The sequence below is a fragment of the Linepithema humile genome, chromosome 7 (genome assembly GCF_040581485.1).
Source record: "Linepithema humile isolate Giens D197 chromosome 7, Lhum_UNIL_v1.0, whole genome shotgun sequence".
Taxonomy (NCBI): Eukaryota; Metazoa; Arthropoda; class Insecta; order Hymenoptera; family Formicidae; genus Linepithema; species Linepithema humile.
In genome coordinates, this window is record NC_090134.1 from 18,304,871 (window position 1) to 18,330,285 (window position 25,415).

The window sequence follows — 25,415 nt, forward strand, 5'->3', positions numbered from 1 at the left end:
TTCTGAAATAAATCATATGTCTTTTTTAAAGCTTCTGGAAGATATTTTTTGTAAAATTCAAAATCCCAATTGTTAATAATTTGTTAAATAAATCTTAAAAGTCGGGTTCTTAACTTTGATAAAATAAATATACAATTCTTAATTATATTTTAGTTAACTTTAACAGTATGACAGTATGACAGTATTTACATTCTCAAAATGATTATAAAATTATGAAAAGATTTCCATTGTCTAGTTTTATCTTCTTAAAGTTTACTATTGTTAATTAAATTGCTGTAGTTAATTAACTGACGAATTTCTAGAAACGAAAAAAGATGTGCAAATTATTTTTAATCATATAAATTAAAATTGATAAAATCTCAAAGTGTTCAAATAAGATTATACACTATATCAAAAAAGAATTAAACAAGTTGTGTGTGTGTGTGTGTGTTATTATTTCAGAAACTTTCAAAACTCCTTTTTTCAACTACTTTTATCCCTCTTTCTTAAGCCATGAATGAGAAATAGAATAAAATTTATAAATTTTTGACATTATTAAACTACAAGTTTACAGCGAACAAAACAATAAAAAATAATGCGTTTTGTATTTTTATAATTTATTGTAGAGAATGTTTGCGGGATAATAAATAAAAGGTTCAATAATATTTAGAAGGAATTTAATAATATCTTGAAGTTTAACATATTCTGTTTTCTACATGACTAGATTATAAAAGCAATTAAAAATTCATGGGTTTAACAATATTAAATATTATGCATCACAAAATATTATATAGATACATTGAAAATTTCACAATGTAAGTGCGCATTCTTATCTAAATTTACAAAAAGAGCTTCAATTCATCTTGTACTTACACATATACAAAAATACTCAAGCTCCTCAATAGGAAATATAAATGAATTTTTATAATAATTCGTAATACACGGATATATGTATGTATTTGCACTTGAGACGCTTGAAAGTGAAAGATTAAGAAAATTGCGACAGAAAGCTTTAAATGTCTTATGTTATATAAATTCCTTCAATTATCATTAAATTTTCTCCGTGCTTCTAATATGTGTTTTGATATTCTTAATTCTCGAGATTCATTATAGGTATGAAAAGAATGCATTGTGAGAGAGAAAATCGCAACAGCAAAATATACTCTTACAAAATATACTCTGTGAGTAACAAAGTAGAATACTATCTAAAAAAAAAGACACTTATGAAATGAGATGACTAACCCTTAAAACACATATACGTAGCTGTAAACATTGGAAAATATACAAAAAGAGAACTATAATTTCTTTTTCCAATTAATAACTTGTTGATAACTTAATTGATAAGATAATATGACATTACGTAAAAATTGTATAAGCGTTTAGTCATACGTTTTAGTAACATAGCAACTCTATCTCGTACTGACATAAAGTGAAATTTGTACATAAATTTATTGTTCTCAAATATCCTGCTTGAAATTAAAAATCATAATTTACAAAGCAGGTGTATGGTAGAACATATTATGCAAGCTGGAACCTAATTCTATCTAACTTAATGTCTTCACTGTCATTCTTTGTATGAATCCAATTCCAATAATTTCTGTTCCGCAATGTTAATCCTAAAATGTGTATAAATGCACAGTATAATGCTACGTCTAGATATTTCTATTCATGAAAAATAAGATTGTATGACTTCAAAATTTTGGAAATATATATATGTATATATATACATTACAAGCATGTCTAATTTTGTCGCATGACTAATTTTGTGCAATACGCTTTACATTTTACTACTATAGCAGCGATTACAAACTTTATAAATTTGTTTATATATCCTTGTCGAGCATCGTAAGTATAGCAAACGCTAGTTATTATACTACTATTACGCCAATCTAATACCTTATACACAGTGTCTCAAGCACCGCAAATTTGTTCCCAATGTTAGTTCTTTTGGCTGCTTTGAAGTTAATCGTAAAGCCACCTGTTGATGTAATTTCTTAATCTTTAACACGCAATATTTTAGTGATTAAATCTCAAATTAAAAATTCGAAGTTCAATCACCGAAATCCTGTAATATTCAGTCATTTGTAACTGTAAAATTATCAATGTGCTTTGATAGGAAAATAAATCTACTTAGATTTTAATTTGGCCTCTAAATGTGTGCAATGGATACAGAATGCCCGAGACACCTTGTATATAGAGTCATTGAAACTGCTTGCTTAAAAAGAATATAAAGTTTCATTACATAGGTAATGGTATCAATTTCTTTCCATCTTATTGGAACGCTGTCATACTTCGGCTATAAACTATGCAAAACTGTGTTAATTACGCATTAGAACATCTATATCACCTGAAGTAAAAGAAGATTTAATAACTCTATTTTATATTACACAAATCGCGTGTTATAAGAATATATGAATCACATAAGTGTAACATCTTGTAAATTTTTAAAATTTTTTACGCTACTATTTGATTGCCATAGAGTAGGGAGAACTAAATAGTAGGAAAACATGAATAATTAAATTCTATTACGCAGATAAAGATTGTGTTTGTTATTGCACAGCAAAAATAGAAGTGTTCTCATTGAAAAAAATAAAAGACAGGCAATGCAGACATTGAATCTTCTTATTCGCAAGATAATTATACGTATATGTTATGCAATTCTATACTTTTCAATATATCTATAGTCAATTAAAAAAATAGCATAAATACATATGCGTAGATGAAATATTATTCTTTGCAAAATGTGCATTGCCGTCATATATTAATTACAATGAAATATTAGATTAAAAAATAACAAAAATCAAATAAACAAGGAACTGTAAGTACTATTGCCATGTGTAATTAAAAGAGTAATTCATTATTAAAATATAAAAAAATCTGCGGCCACGAAATATGAAATATTCATTTGCATAATCGAACATTAGTTCTCCATTTTCCTCTTTGTAAGTACAAGGTTAAATCTCTGTGCAATAACTTAGAAAGCAATACAAATGGAATTGAACGTGCGTTACGCGTTACATGAAGATTCACATACCAAGCTAATATCATTTGTAGATTTCACACAGTCTTCGTAAATACAGCGTATTATTGGATTTCAATCTTAAGTAAATTTAGAAAATAGACATTTACTATGATTCACATTTTGTTGTATGATTCATATTGTACAATATTAAAATGAAATTTGATGAGTATAAAGATTATTATAGTGAAGCTAGCATAAATCTTTGTAGATTATTATTAAAATAGAATGATGTTGAATGAGCGTTTTCACTTTATACAGTATTAATGTAAATCACATCAATTTCTACTAAACTACAAAATTTGAATCATATTTTTATCTATTGGTTAACACCAAGCTATTTTGTATACCTCATCAATCATCCCCTAAATTTTATGAAATATTAACATCAATTGAACGCTTACTTTAAATATGTGTGGTTTTTAGAAACCAACAAGAGCAAAGGCAACATTTTTTTTAATCTCTTTTTATGAAATTAGATCTATAAGTTTTCATAAGTTTGAGATAAATATCTTTCACTCGAGAATTTTTTTCTACAAACCAAGTAATAATATTAATATTAAAAACAAAACGTGTTGCTAAATTTGTATTTTTTTTTTACATCAAAATGTAATAAAATCCGTAATTTTTATGCACAACTTTGTTAATATTTTGTAATAATCTAGTATTGCTTTGCTAAATAGAGAAAAAATTCGCGTAACATATCATAGACTTATTACAAGATAATAATATTAAAACGTAATAACGAATTTTTGTTCAAGAAGAATATTATATATAAGCGAGAATTTCTCAATGTGCCTTCAAAAATATTAGACATCACCGTACATTTCTTATTCACCAAATATTTTATATTAAAATATAGATTTTGAAACACACGTAAATTTGAAGACGTTTTACCCTGAATTTATAAGGATAATTTGACGAAAGGCACAACACATATAATCGTAACAAGTAATTATAAAATGGCACAGATTCATCTATTGTTAGGGACAATAAATTAAAACGACAATAATCGTCCTCTTAATAAGCAATCAACATAGGATCGATGAAAATTCTTAAATGATTAAATTATGCAAGTAGTAAAAAGGAGGATAAAAAGCGTCAATCAATTCCACATTTACACGAAACAAATCTTTCTGCACGATATTTGATATATCATTTGTAGAATGGCAAACGCTAATGTCTCGTTGATTAAAGTATATTGTTCTTGAAAATAAAGAATTTATCCACGTTGCGAAACTCGTTGTTTAACTGTATCCTAACTGCACTTTGCGACACTGGCAAAGCCACTTGATAATACGTGCGTTTCGTTCGACGATACTCGGCGGATCATTTACCCTTTGGTTGCACTCATCGTTACCCATACCGATGCTGCAGTTGTTTTGCCACTGGCTGCCTTGGTTCGTCTGGCTACTACCGACCCAGGAATAGAGACCCAGCGCCGAATCTACGGAGCTGACGCTATCGAAGAATACGGGCGACGACGATTTCGAATCGGGTTCCGTTATACGCTGATAGTTGTCAGAGTCCAATCCTAAACGGTCGAAAAAGTTCTCGAGCTGAGTCATCGATCGTGGTGGGCGAGAAGATACTTTGCTGGAACGGCCGTTATCCTGACGCCAGTATCGGTCGCTGATGTCTGATTTTGATCTTAGAATCGGCCGACCGCGACCTTCCTTCCAACCGTCAGAAAACCTAATATCGCAAATTGTATTACAACAAACGATGTTATATATCGTCAATTTTCTTTAAATAATGATGCACTGATCTATTTTAAATTTTTTACGTACATCAAATAATTAAAAAACAAAAAAAACATCTCAATACCTTGAGTTGCAGGTTGGACTATAATCTGTTTGACTGTTGCTGCTTTCAGAATCCGGACTATAATGTCTCACAACGGAAGGCAGTGTGCCGCCAATATAGCTGCCTTTTCTTGATCGATCTTTCTCGGTAGAATGTTGCGTGGATGCGCCGCTATCTCTGCGTATATGGGTCCAACAGTCCTGCAAGAAATGGATGATTATTAAAACCGAACAGCGTATTTGAAATATATATTTTTCTTTAATATATCTGTACTTGTATTCTGGGTGCTGGTTCGCTACGATGAGTGCAATGTCCAGAAGAGCCGCCGGAGTCTCTGGCTGTCGCGCCGTGGCTCAGCTTACTGGAACCCGATGACTTCTGCGTACGCCCACCTGAGGATAACACGCTGCTCGCATCGCCGCCGCCAGATCCTAAAGATCGTCGAATATGTCGCGAACTGAAAATCGATAAAAAAAGGCTGTTAATCGATCACTTTTTTGACTTGAAATTACACAAAGTAAACTTATCGGTCAAAAGTTGTATCGGTATTGAAAAGCTTAAGGTTGAAAATACTTGCCTGCGATAACAAAAGGCGTCACGTTTAAAACTGTGATCCGAATAATCCGAACTAGTTTCGTAATCCGGGCAATTGCTCGTATTCGTGGCTTGGTGATGAGCGGGTGGCTTCGCAGACAATTTCGTGGACGCGCGCGGCGAGAGTGACGCCCGACGACGTGTGCTCGTGTGCAGATCCGGCAAGGACTTGTGACATATCGTATTTTCCACCGACGGGGAGTTATTTGATTTTCGACTGGATCTCCCAGACGTGTGTGAGTGCGAATTGCTTCTGCCGAACTTGAAACGAATATCCTGCGGCGCGCAACGCTGCGAAACACACAAGTAATACAATATGCAACGACGTAATCAACGCAATTATTATTAAATGAAATATAAGTAAGTTTTTTTTAACAAGAACACATTTTGGCGTAAAAATTAATAGATATGATTAGACAAAAGATGTATGGCGACTATTGCGGGCGCAACGCAAGAGTCGAATATCATGATTTCCTCACCAGAACGCGATCCTCATCTCGACAGCCGGGCGAGAGACTTCCCGGTGAATACCGGAACTTCTCCTCCCTCGACGGTATGCCGTTGCTTTGCGCCGCACTCTGCGGCGGACTCTCGGGAAAGAATACGTTTTCCTTGCTGTCGGTGTTCAGCAGTCGACGCAGCTTGTTTTGCAACTGATCACCCCCAGTACCACTCGGGGGCCCTGAAATCGTCCGTCGTTGGGGAACCGGGACCAAACGTGGACTCTTCGGTGGCAGCGCGGGTGGCAGTGTTTGTTGAGGACTCAGAATTCCGTCTACTGCAAACACAGCGGTTACACTTTGCGCTGCCTCGCACAATGCACATAAATCGTAAATGAAAAATTGAAGAAACATTTCGGGAAGTCGGAAGAAATGTTCGTAGATTCAAACTTGAAAGAAAAGTTTCTTTTACTTCTAGACTTTTTTTCGTGCACAAAATGATGATAAATCACTTGATGTCGCGCGACATCAGACGCGACAATTTATCTCAAGGCGACGAATTTCGATCCGGGATTATCAGCTTGCGCTGAGACATCGCACTCGCATCCCTTACGGGCTTGCGAGATCTCCACGAGGCTTTAACGGCTGGACTTACGTCTGTCCTGTTCATGACACGAGGCCCAGCAGCAGGGCGGCGTCATGGGGGTCGGCTGCAGTTGCGACGGCGACGTCGGCTGCATAGGGCAGGCGGACGAGTTGCCGGTGCATTTCCGCAGCAATCTGGCAGGCGGTGCGCCCGGAGCGCTCAGCTGCGAGACCTGTAGGTGGCCGCTGTTCTTCAGCTCCTGCTTCCGATCCAGCACGGTCTCGCTCTTCACGTAAAAGGCTTTCGTCTCCTGCAGCAACTCCACGGCGCTCTTCCGCTTCCCTGCGACGCGCATGTGGAAAAAAAAAAGAATCCGGTAAGAGGGCCGCCGTAAGCGACATTGCGGCGTAAATAATCCCGCTTCCTGGAAGGAAATACCATTTTCGGGCCAGATACTCGCCTGTCGGGTTAAAACATGTGCGACACATGACGCACCGGGCTCTACCTAGGCTGAATTTATGAAAACTACCATCCGCTTTTTAGAATATTAGCTCCCAACTGAGCCTTTGATCTCTGATTTATGTTAAGCTTATCGGGTGTCTCGGAAGTGTCGCGTTTCATCAGATACCGGGGCTTATTTGAAGTTTATCTCCGGCAAAAAAGCGATGCATCGCTTATTGAAAAAAAATGTATCATTATCTGTATCTATTTTTAATTATCAGAGCACACGAAAGTTTCGCAATATAGAAAACTCTATGATCGAGCAAGGCGACGTGATGAAAGTAATTCATTGTTCCAAATAATTGCAAGTAGAAGATACAGCTGTTTAGTATTCAATTCGAAGCATACATTAAGATGCATGGCAGAGAGCTAATGTGGCATACGAATGACTGCTGCATATGAAATAGAATTCTGCCATTAATTATAGCGCGCTTTCCTACAATCTTACTTATATATATTAATTGGCAATTTGGCGAAAATGTCGTTCCGCGCGGTTTCACAAACCGGATATTCTCGATATGTAGAAAACCTGCATGTGATCTCAACGTAAAAAAAAAAAAAAAACTCAATGTTAAATGATGTTTGACATTGCATTTCTCAAATTTCACGGATCCCGTAGCTTTCTTAAAAATCTAAAAAATATTGTTTGAAATCGTTGATCAGCCACATACGTTCATCAGTTAAATACACATACGTTTTCGAATTTCAAAACAAGATATAAATAGAACACGGTTTATTCCAATCAAAGATGTTCTCTCATTCGCAATTAATCCTTGCCACGACGTTAATCTTTTTCTCAAATATTAGCATCGATGAGCGTAAATATAATATACGCGACTTTCTGAACACTGATAATACTTTCTTTCTCATATCTCCGCCGCGCGATATGTTCTGGTCTATTCTTGTGTGCATCATCGACCGATCGCGTCATCGAGCGCGGAGACACACGTGCGCATAAGTATCTCAGAAGCACGCAAGTAAAACGTATGGCTTGTGTGTGCTGAACGGCGGAGGGCGAGTGTTAATGACGGGCGAACAACGCCGACGAAACGGCGGCATCTGCGCGCTCTCCTTCTGTTTTCGCGCGCGGGGTCTCGCACTGTTGCTGATTGACGACATGTGTCCCGTCGCCGACACGCACATGTCCCCGTAGAGAGCATGCCAGCCGCCGTGGTAACGAAAAGATAAAACCCGGCGCGTTTCCCCGGAGAGACAACCACCGACTGCGATAATGGCGGGGACACATAGCGGCGATAAAAAGAGCCCGAACGACAGCCAGCAACGTTCAAGGACACATATTGTGTCGTGCATATGGCGAAATCGGCGACGAGAGTGCAAGAAGCGATGGCCTTTCTACCTTTCTATTCAACGCTCGTTCATGCGGCATGATTATCTTTTTATTGACTCATTGATTCGATATTAATGGCTTATTGATATCGCGGTATAATAGCGCGTTAGCTTTAAACAGTAGCGACAGAATTAATTTTAACTTTATTAAATTTATACATTTTTTCTAACTGCGTGCAGTTGATATTTCCATCCAAGTTTCAACTTTGATTGATAGTTTCATTTTTTTATCGGGACATATTGACAAGTGCAATATATTTGTTTGAAAAATGTGCTATTTGACAACAACAAAAAAGTTTAAAAATCGTCAATCACCCTAGCAAGCTAATTATATTGACTGATTTATTGTTTAGAAAAGAATAATTTGAAACTAATGATATCCTGTCTTTTTTTTTTCAATCATTTTCAGCTACATAGTTTCAAGTCATTTTGATTTTTTTGTGATGGATATTTTTCGCAAATATTTTTAATGTAATATATAGTCAAGCTAATATTTCCCCATTCTTTCTTTTCGTGCTAAATCTATTTTATCGTGGTTAGAGAAAATTGATGTCCGACCCTCGAGATCGTAGGTCACTCGCCGAGTACATGGCGACGTGTTATCGTAATGTTGAATTTGTCGGGTCGAATTGCGCCATTGCATTCGCTATAAATTGTCGAAACGGGGCTATCGGACTATCGGCGTTCGTCCTTAATCGGACGTGACACGGTCTCGCACAATAGGACGTTAATGACGAAGATAAGCCGAATTGTTGTCGAGTCTATTTCATATGGCTGGAAAATCGAACGAATAATTTTTTCTATCGGAACATATCGACAAGTGCAATATATTTGCTTGAAAAATGTGTTATTTGACAACAACAAAAATTTTAAAAACCATCAATGATTAATCTTTCATCCTAGCAAACGACTGATTTATCGTTCACAAAAGAACTGATTTATCGTTCAGAAAAGAATTTGAAATTAATAATATCCTGTATTTTTATAGAAAAATTATTATATTACGAATGCGGATATATATTTTTTTTTTACGTTAACAAATAATAGACGGAAATCATAGGCGGAAACCAGCATAAAATCACTGGTCATCCGCCGGTGAATTTACGAGATAGAAATTCGTTCCATTTCAGACAGAACTTCGAGCGACTCGAAACGCGTGCATAAATTTCTTTTTTAAAATAAATACACGCGTCGAAAGGCGGCTTGACGCATCGATTCGCGATGCGATTCGCAATGCATTCGCTGGGCTCTCACCTGTATAATCGGTATGCCGATGATGATTTCTGACATACGGCGGTGCAGGATGCCTGGCCTGCTGCATGTCCCAGTAAGGATTCCGGCTGTTTCCGAAATTGTTCACTCTCGGCTGCTGCGAGGGCGAGGATGATTGCTTGCAGGGCAACCGAGCCATGGCAGTCATCATCTTCTTCACGGGGTCTAAGCTGATTACCTCGTCGACGTCCCGCTCAGTTTGTTACGCCGCCGTCTCAACCCCATTTTCGAGCTATTGTCTGCTCCCTGGAAAAGACGAAAATAAAATCATTAGACGTCAAAAGTAGAAATGCCAAAGAGGAAAAGGTTTATCAACGCTCTCTCTCTCTCTCTGCAAGTATGTAATTTTATTACATGTGTGTCCATTTGAAAGCAAGAATTATAAATCCGACGCTAAAGAAACAAATAAAAATAATCTACCCGTCTTCGCAATAGACTGAGAATTATTGTTTCGCGGGAGCATTAAGAAATTTCGCGCAGACTAGAATTAAAGCACGCGGAGAGCACTCGCTCGACTATCGAGTGAGAAAGTACCAGTTCTCTCGCGCCTAGTTTAATATTTATCAAGCCGGTCGCATTCAATACTATCGCGACCAGACGCCTACCATTACCATAATACCGACTCTACAATGCAGGGACTACCTGTTCGTTTTACAAAAGGATAAAATGCACGGAGAGGAGGAGAGCACCTGTAGCCCTCTCTTCATCGGATCCCGCTCTCATATCAATAGTCGTTCCAATTTACGCGATCGCACCGAAAGGCATCTCCCATTCGTGACTCTCTCGTAACAATGCCGCTTAAATTGGTCGGCGTACTCGCGCGCAGGGCCGACGATGGCTTTTAAGAACTTCATAGACCATTATATCTATTTATATCGGATACCACACGACGTATAAATTAGAACGATAACAATAGCGCGATTCGACAAAGCAACGGCTCAATAAATTTCAATCGTAAGCTAATTAAGCTAGGTCCTTCACACTATAAAATAAACCTTCAACAAAGTCATTATTGCCGTCGTGAATGATATCGTTAATGTTATATTTTACTTTGGCTTAACCAAATTTAACTTGAACTTTAATTTTAGTAAAATTTATTACAGTCTCCGCTTTATTTAACTCAAGAGGAAAACTCAAATATCAAATTTTATTAAAAACTGACTAAGTAATTTTACTCGCATTAATTCTAGTTTTATTTTTACTTTATCTATCAAAGTTTTAATTTAATAAAGATAAATAGAAATATATATAAACATATAAGTTTTAATTTTGAAATTAATTATTAAGCTTGTTAAACAATTGCGGAGAAACTTTCCAACGAACGAGAACTTTGAATGAAGTACACGAGTGCGCGGATACCGAAAGATAAAAGGACTGATATATCCCATGAAATTCGAGTGGTCCTACACGGTCCGAAATGGCGTTCGGTTGGCGAACGGTATATCTCTCGCCTGTTGAAACAGCGGGATCGTTCGACTTGACCAAGCAAAAAGCTCGGCGGCGAGTCCTTCTCGTCCGAGAGCAGACGCATACCGTCGCGGCAGCGCGAGTGTGTCCGTGCACGTAAAGGCGGCCGATAATATCACGGCAAGCATGTCTACGTGTCTGTCGCCGTCGTCGATGCGCTCGACGAACGGTATTTATCCGTGCATTCACGTACGAAAGCGCGCGCGTGAGCGTAAAATGTCCTAACTGCATTGGACACCGCGTGCGCGCACCGCCAGGACATGCAGGTATCGGCGATCGCAAGTGTATACGGCGCGTGTAAGTATTCGCACGGCTGGCACACGCGTGCGAGTAAACCGATACCGGCTGTCCATCGATCTGCGCTAATCGTTTCCCGACCTTTTGCTTCAAATTGCGACAAATTGGCAGGTAAAATGTAACGCGATAAAATTAGAGCGCTTTTAACGAAACGAGATTCGAGGAGCTCCTTAGCGTGAAATATCTTTTTAAGTGTGCGAAGTCACTCTGGTATCGAAATCGACGATCGTACGCTTTCAACACGCTCCGTGGTACAAATAAAACTTGAAATCAAAGCGCTGCGGGAAAGAATTACACTGTCGTCGTATCCCGCGACAAATTGGACGAAATCACAGTAACACATCAGTGATTACCGATCGTATTATTGCGAGCGAACGTGACGTGAAGAACGTGACGAAACTGCAAGAAGACAGTATCCCACGCGTGCGGAAGGACAAAAGTTTCACTCCGACGTGAATCCCACAGCGGGGGATCCAACTGTTCCCAACTAAGTTTTCCACACCGAATGTTCACGCGATGGTCCGCAGATCCCGTGCACTGGGAAAGTAAAGAAAAGGCGTCCCGCCGCGTCGCACATGTGCGTTATCGTGCCGCCTACGCACGGCACTTGCCTGCGCCGGTTTGTTGTTTGCGCAGTTTGCTAGACAGTCCGGCGAGCGGAAGCTGCCTACGTTTGTCCTGCTATAAGCAATAAGCGGCGCGTGTATCACGTGCTTGCTTAGACGGCTGAAAAGAGGAATCAACCGTCAGCCGATTGTGAAAAAACATATGCAATGGATTATTTGTGGACAATGTACGAAGCACGGTTGATGCAAATTTGCAATTTTACCTCCGGAGGGAAAAGATCAATTAATTACGTTTGACAATAATTAATTACATTTCAAGCACACTGTTTATAGAAACGGAAACTGGATTGCGAAAATCAATCCTTTAAATGTAGCCTCTCGACCGGCAGTGTTTGTATATTATTTTGCAAGTCAAATTCTCCCTCTCCTTGTGAATATTTATATCCCCAATATATTAAATTTGTATAACTGTGTGTACGTATCAAAGTGAAACTGATTCCCTTTACAAATCACAACGTCGAGGAATAAAAAGAGTACATTAGTTTATATGTAGAACTATTTTATACAGATTTGTCACAATAATAGGGATATTATTATCGCAATGTCTCTATAAAGAGTTGAAGCGTGCGGAGGCGGATCGCCCTCGCCTTCCGCAATTATTATGAGGAAGAACGCAAATCTCACGTGTCGACTATAAATTATCCTAGATGTCCCAGATTTAGCGAGCGGCTATGGATTTTTTACGAGCAATTTGGAGTCGATCTTTTCTCGGTTAATTCTCAATTTTTATTTAAGCTCGAAGAAAGATCTCACTGTTCATTTACATCTTTGAGCCCCCATTCTCGATCGCGTCTAACGTAAGAACAGTCTATCGAGGCCCTTCGAAAAAAAGCTCACGTTAAATGAATCGAAGGATCCGTAAATGAAAGATGGCCTTGTGTTCCGAGCACTGATGGGCGCGTTAAATGCCGCGTAGTGGCCGCAAAAACGTCAAGCCCTACAACGCGGCCCGTAGTCATATAACCGCTCGTAAACCATTGACGGATGTGTCGAATGAATCCGCCTGGTCAACAGTTTTATGGTACGCGCAGCAATTGACCCACATCGCGCCGCGTGTCGCAGGAAGAGATCAGAGAGTAGCCAGGGACTAAATTATCAGGACACCGATGCGCGCTACGAGGGTGACTTAATTAGCCAATTATTGCGAGCGCGCGGTAAAAGCCGGCGCAGCTGGCGGTCTTAGATCGAGCGAAGGGCCCCCCTCGAGTCCGAACGGCTTTCCCGGGGGCGAACTTACCCGCCGGGAGGGACACGGAGGGGGAAAGTCGTCCGAATCCAGGACAAGGCGATTGAAACGTCAGCTTCATCCTTGAACGGCGCAAAAGGATTCCCGGCACCTCTGGCGGAATCAATTCGTCCGCTCGCCCCTCTGCGGCTGTGCTCGCGTTTTCACCTAACTCGCCTGCTCTGACAGGTCCTATTGAGTATAATAGTAAAATTGACGGGGTCGCCGGGTGCGAATGGTAGCGGCAGGTACGTTACATTTATAATATTTTCGCCCTGGCGAGTGGCCTTGTCCCACATTCGTTGCTCACGATAGAAAATGATATTTTTGCTCTTAGCGAATAGTCCTCGTCTCTCAAAAACGTGAATTACCGCCGTTATTGTGTGCTGAATAAAATTTATTGCATTGCACGGCATGCACAGACGTGTAATATATCAAATTTTATATACGCGCCTCATTAATTTCTTTTTATAAAATATAACAATTTTCTTTAATCGTATAACTCGTATAATTTTATACAATTTTCGTAATAGGTTTGCATTTTTGCGGTTAAAATTGTCGAGCGCGCTGTCGCGTGCGTGAGAAAATAATTGCGAGAGCGGCAAAAAAAAAAACATGCATTTTCGACAAACAGTTATATTTGAATAACATTAACGACAATTTAAAGAGCGCGACGAATCGCTTTGACCACTTTGCGCGGGGACCTTGGTGAAACGAATTGCGCGTCGCTTCCGCTTGGAACTTTCTGATTATTTGCCACGCGTAATAAAACACTAGCCTAGCATATCCGACAACCGGCACAGAGCAGCAGGATGCGCCCATCGTCTAGTTCCGCGTAATTTCTGCGGGCAACCAATGGTTCGCCGTGTACGAGTATCGCGTACGAGCAGCTAAATGTTAGTAATTGTTTGTTATTTCCTCGCGTGTTCCGCAAACGCGCGCGGATCATACGAATTGTAGACCGAGGGAAGAAACACGAGACACGACGTAACACTCTATTTTCCGAAAAGAACCGTATTTTCTTCCGGGTCTCAAGACACTCCATTAAGACATCGCGATTTATGCTTGTTAGAGCGATAAACAGGTGAGGAAAACAATGGTCGTTATAAAAAGATGTGATATTTTTCTTATTTCCTTTTCTTTCAGACGTTTCAATGGCGCATCACTCATGCAGCGGGACTTATCAGTTTATTGAATGAGAAAGGGCGGTGTTGGAAATAAATGTAACGCGCGCCGTGCGACTTCAATAGAAATGCCATCGGAATACACGTGGATGCTCGTAATGACCTTCACACTCAGAGAAATGCGCATGACGTAAAATGTATCGGTCTTGCTGTCACTCAGATTTCCGGTTTTGTCTAGGCCAATATCGAACCGACTGTGCGCCAGCCGACTGCGCCGGCTTATGCAGCTCGAACAGTGTTCATTCATAGCTGGCGTGGTTATCTTTCCGGTTTCATCTCACAATGTGGTTCAAGTGACTGAATCGATCGTTTGAGATTTGAGAGGAGAACAAAGAAATCGAGGGTATTAGCGAGAGAAGAGACGAGAGCGTTAGCGAGACGAGGGGTGAAATTGTCATTAATTTAAACGCACGCGAATGTCTTCCATGATAAGCTAAACTCGCCGGAATGTCAAGAATCTCTCGCAATGTGATTCAAGTGTCTGAATCAATCGTTTGAGATTTGAAAGAACAAAGAATCGAGGGCATCGGCGAGCGAAGAGACGAGAGCATTAGCGAGGAGTGAAATTGTCATTAATTTAAACGAATATCTTTCACGATAAACCAAACACGCCGGAGTTTCGAGAATATCTCGCTTCATTAATCGTTGCGAAGTTCACGGAGGGGTTTTATCGCGAATTTACAGATTAAAAAATTTTATCACGCGAGGAAAGTTTAATTAACCGTCGTTTAATTAATCCTCCCTACGAGGGATGTATTCACACCCCGAGCGAGCCTTTGAGCGCACCCTAGTAACCTTCACCAGCCAGGTAAACGGAAGGTTAAAGATATCTTTCATACGTCACGTTGTCTATAATGACGTCAGTGTAACCTTATGTTTTTTATGGTCCACTTATACGTGTCGTACAATGTTTGCATCCCGTTGCGTAAAAGGACCCTTGCGTCACGTCGCACTCGTTTATTTTTTTATCAGCATCATCAGTGAGGCTTTCATTAAATTAAAATATATTTACACAAAATTACATTCATCCATCTCAGTGTCTGAGAAAGTACGAATTTAAACAGGATTTGCACGAGGATTTCTTGTGGATTCTACTCGTCGAAAAGTGTATCGTTAACGCGGAATAAAAGATTGCCATTAACGCCGCTGCTTTTAATACCGCAGACTGTCACTTTCTCATTTCCGAGCTTGTTCTGACCGTTAAACTAGAAGAGGGATTTTGTTTCTGTTTGCACACAATTCCGCGACGATACCGCGGATCGATACACACCACTTTCTCTGGCCACTCGTCAGCGTGCTATTTCTATCTCGCTTTTGACATTGAATTCCCGGCTCATACGTTCCCGAGGAACAATAGACGACTTCTACAGGAGCGAGAAATGTGGACGAAACCTAGATACGTGACCCAAAACAAGAGAACAAATAAGATTGTCTATGTAGAACTGTCTACGTGACACCCGGCGAAACCAAGTCAATCTTAATTATTAATTAATATAAATTTAAATAAACGACGAATTAAATTATTTAACTGATACTCACAAATTTATATATAATCTCAATAAGTAGAATTCAAATTTAAATTTATTTCAATCTTGAAAATCAAGATTTAATTCAAATTTAAATTTTCAAAATTTTTATATAATTAATAAATATTTGAGTTTTTTATTACTAAAGTTATTTTAAAATAAACAGAGCCAAATTTTGGCTCTCTTATCTCAAAGATAAATCTGATAAGTTTCACGAGTCTAGTTATTCCTTACATTTATTGAAAATGTAGAAGAATTCTGTTTCCGCATTTCCTTATTATTGCACACTTTTGGGAATAATATCCTGGCACTGTTTTTCGAATATATCACGATTGTCGAGCCGCTTAACATTCATCATAGACGGTCGTGTATTTTGCAGATCTCGGAATTGAGATCTCGCAATTGGCGAGCCCGCGAGCGAGTCGGTATCGCTTTTTCCGGGTGGCGATGACATACGGCGTCGTTATGCGCATTTCGAGGCTGCTCCGCCCGTCCTTTCCAGCACTTCCAGCCACAAAATGTTTTCACAAAGTGTACCGGGGAACACAACCAGCCGTATCTCCCGTATTTTGAAACGCTCGCCTGGCTTACAAAAGGCCGCTGGAAAACCAGTGCGGAAAATGTCACGGCCTTGTCTCCTGGAGCTCTCGATGCAACGATTATACGCGAATAGTGTATCGACCTGATGATGCACGCACGGCATCTCGTCTGACGCTTTCGAAACCGCAAATGAATTTAACGATAACAAGGTATAACGAGATTTAACGACTGGATCGCGCATAAATCTCTCGATATCGAGATAGCTCCGATAGCTTCGATACACTGCCGGATGTGGAAGCGGCATCGGTAGCGCGAAACGTTAACGGAGAATGCCTGATGGAGGTTTAGATTATTTTTAAGTGGGCGTAATACACAAGGCAGCATCTGCGGTGCAATTTACACGCGTGCAACGGTGTTAGCGAAGCATATCGTTGGAAAGGCCAGCTGCTCTTCCCCTCGAAGTTCCGGATCGGCGTTAAACGTCATTTTTTTCAATGTATGCGAGTATCGAGCAATCGGTCTAACGGTCAAACTCGAAGTTGCAGTATCAATCGGATATAAATGTATCGCCATTTGGCGTTTTAGTGGCTTTTAATAAGATAAATTCTTGCTCTATTTAACTTATCAGCGAGAGTCGGATTAATGTTATCTCTTTAACAAGAATATAATATATAATCCCTGCTACAATCCGTGCTCCACGGCGATCTCTCCAATAAAAAAAAAATTGATAAATTAAAACGTAAGAATTTACGGATGGCAGCTTCGCGTTTCCATTTTTTAATGCGTTGTCGAAATAATACAACGACACGGGAGGAAATGTGCTGAGTCAAAATCGTACGATTGTCAGAACAAAAATTTGCATTTTAATAACCGACTACTTTTCGCAAACGCGTCAGCTAGACATGTCGAGCCGCAATGCCGGCAAGTTACGCAAGACCGAAGACTAACGAAAGAGGACAGGGCTTTGGAAACCGGAAGGAAATCATAATTTTCATGTTGCCAAGCGTATACACGTGACCGTGTCGATATCACAAACGCAATTAGAAGGAACGTTAGCATAAAGGTTGGTTACACCACGAAATCTTACGTGACCATCGAATATACGTGCGTTTCCGGCATGCCGTATAAAAAAAAAACGCACGAATGAACATCTCGCGTTGAACCAATTTTAACGCCTCGCAATGCGCAACGCGTAATAACAATAATAGATGTACCGTAATCAGCAAGTACACACACAAGCGCGTAGGTGGGAAATGCACCTTGTTGTTTAAAAGCTAGCGGTTTTCCGCACACGTTCTCACACACGTGATCATCCATCTACGGCGTAGAACAAAGTAAGATGCCAGGATAATGCGCAGCGAGAGCACATTTTGCGCTCGATTAGAGGCTAATGCCAAGGTCCTCTTCATCCTCTCGATAAAGGGTGAAATCATCTTTATCGGGGTACAAAAGCGCGTGTTGCATTATCGCGCACGAGTTCAATTCCTTGCGAAATAGACAATGGGAGAGCTTCGTTTCTACGAGCATTAATCAACGGCGCGGTCTCGGCGGAATAAGAGTTTGTTTTTACTGTGCTCGAAATTATTAATGTCCGACTTGAATAGAGCATTAATTGGATGTCGGTCGTTCTAGCCCCGAGACACCCTTGCAATGAGCAAAATAAGAAATCTTGTCTTTTTAAAATTATTAGGTCATATTTTTATTTGACTTGGTATTTAATTAATTTTAATCGTTCCCTCAATTGTATTTTATCACGTTTTAACAAACGTAAAATTTGCCTGCAGATACTAATTAAATTAGTTGTTAGGTGGAATTAACTAATTAAATTCAATTCTAAAGATGCTGACTCGGGGCAGATGTTAAGAACCTCATAAACGTTAAGAAGGAATTAGTCGGATAAAGATATCGCACAATTAATTGCTCGAAACTAACGCCCGAAAAATTCCTTCAAAATTTCCAGTCGTCATCTATGAAAAATGCTAAAAATAACATTGGTCGTAGAATTAGCCGATGATGGTGAAAGCGATTAATGTCGTGATAAAGTTTTAAATTATTTTCCGGTAATAAACCGGTAATAAAGAAAAAATTAAGATAAGGGATAAACGAGAGTTTGGAGCGGATACAATTCTATTTGTTGGATTTTGGCTGTGTCCTGTTGCAGACATGTAAAGTGTCCAATGTAAATTAAACGCGATATGCTTCTCGGTAATCGTCTTAATCTGGCGGCGAAAATTCGTCGAATACACGATAACCGGAAGAACTTTCCATGATGTGCAAACACGCGACATTATTGATCAAAGTGAAACTCAAGATTTAAAGCGAGTTTACTGATTATGCATTAATTACAGGACTGCGAGCAAGCAGATCAGATCGAGAAACTTAACGATCCTGTTTGGCGTTTAATCTCGTGAAAACTTCGCGAAAAGAAATAATTGCAAAAAATATCAATAATCATGAAAAATAATAGTAAACAATACTTCTCCTTTATTAACTTCGTTTACGCCTTTGTTTTTGATAACCGTCTCGATGGATGTTGTAAAAAAATTCGAAAAAATCGTCTGCTACTTTTTGCTTTTATGTCTAGAAAGAGGCGGCGAGCTGATGAAGTCTCACTTAACGTTAACAGAATGTTTACGACCTATAATAAAATACGAAAATCGATAGGTCGCGTGTCGCACACGAATGCGGATGTCCGTGTGGGCTTTATCGGGAAATTGACCGATCTTTGCAGCGACGGCGGCGACGATGACGCCGGAGTCAGGCGACAACGGCGACGGCGACAACGGCGACGGCGACGACAACGGGGCGAGACGAGGGCCACCGTCTAATAGTTCAATTAACTCGAGTCTACAGACTAATATGAATATTTAAGCGATACTGAATCGGGAGCGCAATGAATCCGAATGTGCATCGCTCGCGTGCGCGATCATCAAAACATTTATCCGTGCGTCATATAATAGGTTTATAAATGCATTCCTTATCGCATTCGATAGATAGATGAAGTAAATTCATTCCAATTATCGATGTGCATAGAAGTCGATATTTATAAAATCGAAGCTATCTGAGACGATAAAATTGTTTCAGAAATTTTGATAATTTGGAAATGTAAATTGTAGTGAGAATAAATTTTTTGCGTCTAGAAAAATTCAGCTCGCCGGCAAGAAGAACAAAAAGCATATTTTTTAAACTAAAATCTAGAATTAGGATAAGTCATAATGTAGTATTATTATAATGATACAGTATTATATCAAAACGCTTCTAAAGCGAATACTTAAAATGATTACATTTATGCGTCATGAGCCTTTCGAATTTCCTTTCTCGCATACAGTTGGTATGCATTTCATGTAATTTATATGCGTTTCTCTTCATAAAAAATAACGTACAGACGTCATAAATACCAATATTGTATCGCGATGTTTGACATGGTATTTTATTGATGCCATTAAACATCAATAAAATCGTTCAATTAAAAGCAATTAATAGCAGTTTGCGCTGAATAAATATGCATTACACTTCAAAGCCATTCTGCCCAATTTCATAGAAAATCGGAGATAAAATCAAAATGTATCTAAACAAATTTAAGCAGCTTATCCGGAGTGTTATATATGTTTGGCAGTATGACTTTTATTAAATGCATATTTTTTTCCGACACGGACATATTTTTCGACACGAACAATATTTTATGGAAATATTTCGCTCCACTTGAGTTGTAACATTTTTGAAAATTTTAACGATAACTCATATTTCCGACATCCGCGAATCTCGATGATTAATTCAAATCTCGTGCGAATTCAAGTCGATGTTCAACAACAGCTGATTACATGACAAACAAATATTGCATGCACTAACCATGAATCGTCGCGCTGATCGTACAGTTTAAAATCTATTGATAATAAAATAAAAACAGATGAAAAACAGAACACAAAAGCATTCGGTAACCTTGTCGATCGGCCGCGAACTAAGCAATGCTCCGCTCAAAAAACAACACACACGAGAAAAAAAAAAATACACCCGCTTAAAAACGCGTGCATGGGAACTCGCGTGCTATCGCACGCGACGAAAAATATGCGCGTGTCGATAAGGCGCTTACTCTGGACGACAGGTACTCACAATTGATGCTGCAGCGTCAGCATAGCGGCGGTTTCGAAAGAAGGGACGCGTGCGATCGCGCGGGGACAACACCGCGAGGATCACTCATTCATTCGCGTCCAGGATCCTGACCGACAGCGGGATGTAGCAGCCACGGGCGATGAAAGGCCGGCGACGACAATGACGACGATGACGACGACGTATGTGCGTTTAAAACTGCATCCGGCACTCCACTGCTGGCCGCCTGGCTCGCACTTGTGTACTTACGTACGTGTGAGCTACGCGAGAGGCACCAACGACGACACTCCCGCGAACGGGAGTACGGACGTTGCTCGCGATCGCGCTCACGTTCGATACGCCGCCGTGGCTCGCTTTGACATAATATATCCGCTGGCTGACCCCACAGGTCCCTGCGACTGCCTGTGGCTGCCCGCTCACGTCGATTCGTTCGCTCGATCACGACACGAAGCAACGGCTTGCCGCGGCCGACTGGAAGGGGAACGTACACTCGACGCCTTCCCGTCTGAAGGCGCTCAATGACGGTCTTGCCGGTGAGCTCCGATAACTTATAGCGGATCGGTCGTCGGCGCTGCTCCGCACTGCTGCGCGCTAAAGGCTGCTATACATGAAGTTATCCGAGCGCAATAGCATAACCTGAGCGCTTTGTCCGATAAAATATCCATCCCGCATGTATGACCTGCAAAATAACATTATTTATTTCACAGTATTATCAGTCTCAAAGAATTTCTTACTTCTATTTTTAATCTTCTTGCCGGATTTTATATTGATTTTATTCAGTCAAACTTCATAAAATCACGAAAAATCAACTGATATGCAAAGTGTCACAATGACGTTTTCCTCTGTGAACATGTTTCTGCAGTTATGCAACTTTGTTTGAATAAATGTTTATAATTGGAATGATTATCTTGTGATTTCGCGATAAGCCCTAAAATAATGTTGGTAATCAAATGCTTGTCTAGTTTCGCCATTATTCAGATTGTTTACTATGTGTTTTTCACAGATTGTAAGGTTAATTCTATTTAACGAAGCCCAAGAAACTACATATATATTTTTCTGCAAGTTTTAATAAATGCTATATTTTATATGGTGAAACGCAATACTCAACATGGAAAACGATAATCCTATAATATACGGACTCGAGTTCCAAGTATGTAGTAGTTATGAATTCTAAGTAAATTTAGGTCCTTTATTTTAATTATCTTATGCCTTTGTTAAATAATACAGTCTACTATCGTTATTTAATCGATATGAATAAGTATTACTACAATAAAAATTTTCTTCAATAAATTATACATAAGATACGTAATGTTTTTTTTATATTTTAGACGAGAGCACTATGCGCCCAAACAGCCGAGACTGATATTGTAAGATTTTTGGTAGGAACACAATCTTTAAAATTTAGCAACAATCAAGTGCATTTAGTGGAACTTAATGAAGAAACAGGAAATTTGAAAACTCAAGTGTTCCAACATCCAGTAGGAGAAATTTGGTCCTTACAATCTTCTCCAACTGAACCTGATGTATTTATTACATGTTATAATAGTTTGAGTGGTAAATATAATCATCATATATTTAATTTCCTAAAGTTACAATTCCAGAATTCTTTTATTACTTAAACTAAAATAAACTAAAATAAATCAATTAAAATATTATTAATAGTTTTGTGATTTAAAATATATGTTTTTATAATTTAAGAAACTTTTGCTTTTTTTCAGAGGAAGGCACCTGTCAAATGAAAGGAGCTATTTGGAAATTTCCTGAGATGAAAGAATATACTAATGATATTTTGCAACTCAATAAACTAGCAGAAATCGATACAACTCCTTACGGAACTGATCTTAAAAGTATTGCTTATCATCCTACAGATAGTAAAAAGGTTGTTTCTGTGGTAGATAATAATTTTATCTTATGGGATTTGGTAAATAAAGGACCACAGGTACTATTTACTTCATTTACACAATTAAGATTAATCTATTAATATTCTACTTCAGATTCAAATCTGTTATTCTTATAAAACTAATATTTTTTAAATACCTTTATTCAGGTTGTAACATCAGGTACTTTAGCAGGCAAGGGTCAGCCACGATTTACGAATGGTAAATGGAATCCTCACAATGGTGCTAATCAGTTTGTAACATTGAATGAGAACAACGTTCGAGGATGGGATATTAGAAGTCCAGCCAATGCTGCGTGGTCCATTTTATCTGCGCATTCGCAAATCATCAGGTAAAAATAATGTAAAAATTAATCTTTAATGAAACTAAATCAATCGCTTTAATATTTGATTTATTCTTTTTTCAGGGATTTAGATTTTAATGTAAATCGTCAGTACTTTCTATCTACCTGTGGTGATGATGGATATATGAAGTTCTGGGACATTCGATTACCAACAGAACCAGTGCTATCACGCATGGAACACTCGCATTGGGTGTGGAACATAAGAATTAACCGTTTTCACGATCAGCTTGTTTTAACGTCCAGCAGTGATTCTAGAGTGATTTTATGCAGTATTGCATCTATTTCGTCTGAACCGTTTGGACATGTGGTGTCAGCAGAGGATGAGTCTTTGCAAAATGAAGAATCTTGTGGCAAAAAAAAGTAAATAAATATCATGAATAATATTTGGTGAACAGTTTACAAGCAGAATAAGAAAATGCATACATTTATGACATTTCAGATTAGAAGATGGCCTTGTAGGCAGATACGAAGAACATGAAGACAGTGTGTATGCAGTGGAATGGTCATCTGCCGATCCCTGGACATTTGCATCTCTCAGTTATGATGGTAGATTAGTTTTAAATAAAGTGCCACGTAAATATAAATATCAAATACTTTTGTGAATCTGGAATATTTGATGGGAAATGGGATATGGAGATTATAATATAACACATCGTTATTTCTTGTAAATTTTTCTTTGCGAATATTCAGTATCATTGTGTACACAATGTATATGTACATACTACTAAATATAGTTTTTATAATTATAAGGCTATTCTTTTTAGCTGTATTTGCTGTACTTTCAACTTTTATTTTCTCCTTTTTTTGTTTTAAATTAGGAGTTATATTTATTTATATTTATTTCAAGTACAGAACACAATGCAACTAAGAAGAATATAGAATAAAATGTATATGTATGTATATTTATAATACAAATATAATATATAATTAACTATTAAAACTGTGTTGCAATCTTACTAGCTATATTTCTCAATTGTCCATAAACTTTGGAAGGTGGACTTCCCAAAATCAAATTGCATATTGCTCTACGAGCTAGTTGTATATTTTGGAAAGAACCGAGAATGTGTATTTTACTATCTGCTAAGACAATTCTGGTCTTTGTCACATTTTCAATAGTGAATTTTGTTCTCCCACCTTTACCTGCTAATCTTCCAATCGCTCGAGACTGATGATCACCTTTTAACTGTTGCCTAACATCTTGTATTTCAAATGTTTCCACGAAAAGATCATCCAAACGTAACAATGCTAAAGCATCCTCTACATCAAATCCACAAATAAAAGCTTTCACAAAATCTGCTGCCTTTTGGAGATTTGAAATATCTACAGTTTCTGGCGATGTTCTAATTTCAACATTTCTAGTTTTTAGATTTAAGCGTATTTGCAATTTCAGATGTTCAACAATGGGTGTAAAAATCTTCAACCAATTTTCCTTTAAAGGTGTATATCTGTGCATTGGTATTGATATCTATAATAAAAATTATTTATTATTTTATTATTGCATTAATGTTAATAAATGAGATTATTAGAAAATTACACAAACTTTCCTATTATCTTACCTTTCTTTGCTCTCCACCCTGCACATTCTTAGCTTTTTTATTAGCTGAATGTTGTTTTGCTTTTCCTTGTATACCATTAATTACTTCCACCTAAAAAAAAAAGAAAAATTAGCCAATATGAGATTAACATATATGAAGAACAAGATACATTAATAAATTTTGTCATTCATAAAACAATTGTTCTAAAAAAAACAAAAGTATTTCCAAACACAAACAATGCTTATTAATATAACCTAATATAGTACCTCCATGTGAGTATCATCGGCCTGGCGTTTCTTGGTTGACTTCGCCATTTTAGTATTCTGTTGATTGATGTTTGTTGCCGACATTTCGCACAATTTCTTCTCCTTTGAGAAATCTTTATAATATATAATATTATTTTATAACCGTATACGTAGTTTATCGTAAGCAGTCGCTAGTCGCGTGGCTCGCATTTAGCGGATCAGTTTTCCGAACTCCAGAAAAAATCTCACGCATGTGCAATAGCGTAAAGCTTAATAAACATGGAAGTACGTAACAAAGAACTAAATGATGTTACCTTTACAGGACAAAGCCAATAAACATAAAAAAAATGACGTCTACTTAATCAATATATTACAATTGAATGGCTTCAGTAGACAATTACGCAATAATAAAGCTGCTTTTTTTCTGCTCAATATAACCTATTGCGTATGAAAGAATATATTTTTAAATAGGGCTTCTGAATAAATAAGATAAGATGATATATACGCTATCTCTCAAAAATTATCGTTTTCGTTAATAAAATCGCAAAGCAGAAATTAAATTCATCACTCATACTTAATAACATTTGATCTAAAAGGTCAACAAGCCTATGTATCAATCATTCACGTGAATGATTTTTGCAATATATGTTTATACATTTTCCATTAGCGAAATTTTACTTTGTTAAGGCATATTTTTCAATGATTACGAAAAGATACAAGTTGTAATAATTTAAATGCAAATCGCACGAAGCATGTAGATGAAAAAATCTATGTTAATCCGCATTTTTGTATAAACATATAATAATTTACCTGCGTAAAATACACATAAATGTGCGTAATAAATACGCGTAGTGTATAAATATTATACTATTTTTTCA

The 25,415-nt window shown here is 38.1% G+C and overlaps 3 protein-coding genes across 6 annotated transcripts; 1 reads left to right on the forward strand and 2 right to left on the reverse strand.

Annotated features, from left to right (window-relative positions):
- Positions 1 to 639: 639 nt before the first annotated feature.
- LOC105670026 (dentin sialophosphoprotein) lies at positions 640 to 21,056 on the reverse strand. Of its 3 annotated transcripts, none has more exons than XM_067358610.1 (8): positions 20,520 to 21,056; positions 9,527 to 9,790; positions 6,494 to 6,766; positions 5,878 to 6,173; positions 5,382 to 5,689; positions 5,078 to 5,261; positions 4,826 to 5,004; positions 640 to 4,693 (listed from the first exon to the last, which is right to left on the reverse strand). In XM_067358610.1, exons 2-8 carry the CDS (start codon positions 9,693 to 9,695, stop codon positions 4,246 to 4,248), a joined length of 1,857 nt encoding a protein of 618 aa, XP_067214711.1. In that variant the 5' UTR covers positions 9,696 to 9,790; positions 20,520 to 21,056; the 3' UTR covers positions 640 to 4,245. The 3 variants fall into 3 exon arrangements, with proteins under 3 accessions (XP_067214711.1, XP_012218734.1, XP_067214710.1); XM_012363311.2 differs by having other exon boundaries at positions 5,878 to 6,176; XM_067358609.1 differs by lacking the exon at positions 20,520 to 21,056 and adding an exon at positions 11,662 to 11,787 and having other exon boundaries at positions 5,878 to 6,176.
- Positions 21,048 to 23,697, forward strand: LOC105670027 (EARP-interacting protein homolog). 2 transcript variants are annotated; one of them, XM_012363312.2, is made up of 7 exons: positions 21,048 to 21,188; positions 21,520 to 21,666; positions 21,845 to 22,070; positions 22,235 to 22,455; positions 22,564 to 22,745; positions 22,821 to 23,117; positions 23,197 to 23,697. In XM_012363312.2, the coding sequence occupies exons 2-7, from the start codon at positions 21,625 to 21,627 to the stop codon at positions 23,357 to 23,359; spliced, it is 1,131 nt and encodes a 376-aa protein (XP_012218735.2). In that variant the 5' UTR covers positions 21,048 to 21,188; positions 21,520 to 21,624; the 3' UTR covers positions 23,360 to 23,697. The 2 variants fall into 2 exon arrangements, with proteins under 2 accessions (XP_012218735.2, XP_012218736.2); XM_012363313.2 differs by having other exon boundaries at positions 21,127 to 21,454.
- l(1)G0004 (lethal (1) G0004) lies at positions 23,413 to 25,080 on the reverse strand. Its single transcript, XM_012363314.2, has 3 exons — positions 24,559 to 25,080; positions 24,314 to 24,403; positions 23,413 to 24,222 (listed from the first exon to the last, which is right to left on the reverse strand). The coding sequence occupies exons 1-3, from the start codon at positions 24,640 to 24,642 to the stop codon at positions 23,692 to 23,694; spliced, it is 705 nt and encodes a 234-aa protein (XP_012218737.1). The 5' UTR covers positions 24,643 to 25,080; the 3' UTR covers positions 23,413 to 23,691.
- Positions 25,081 to 25,415: the final 335 nt, after the last annotated feature.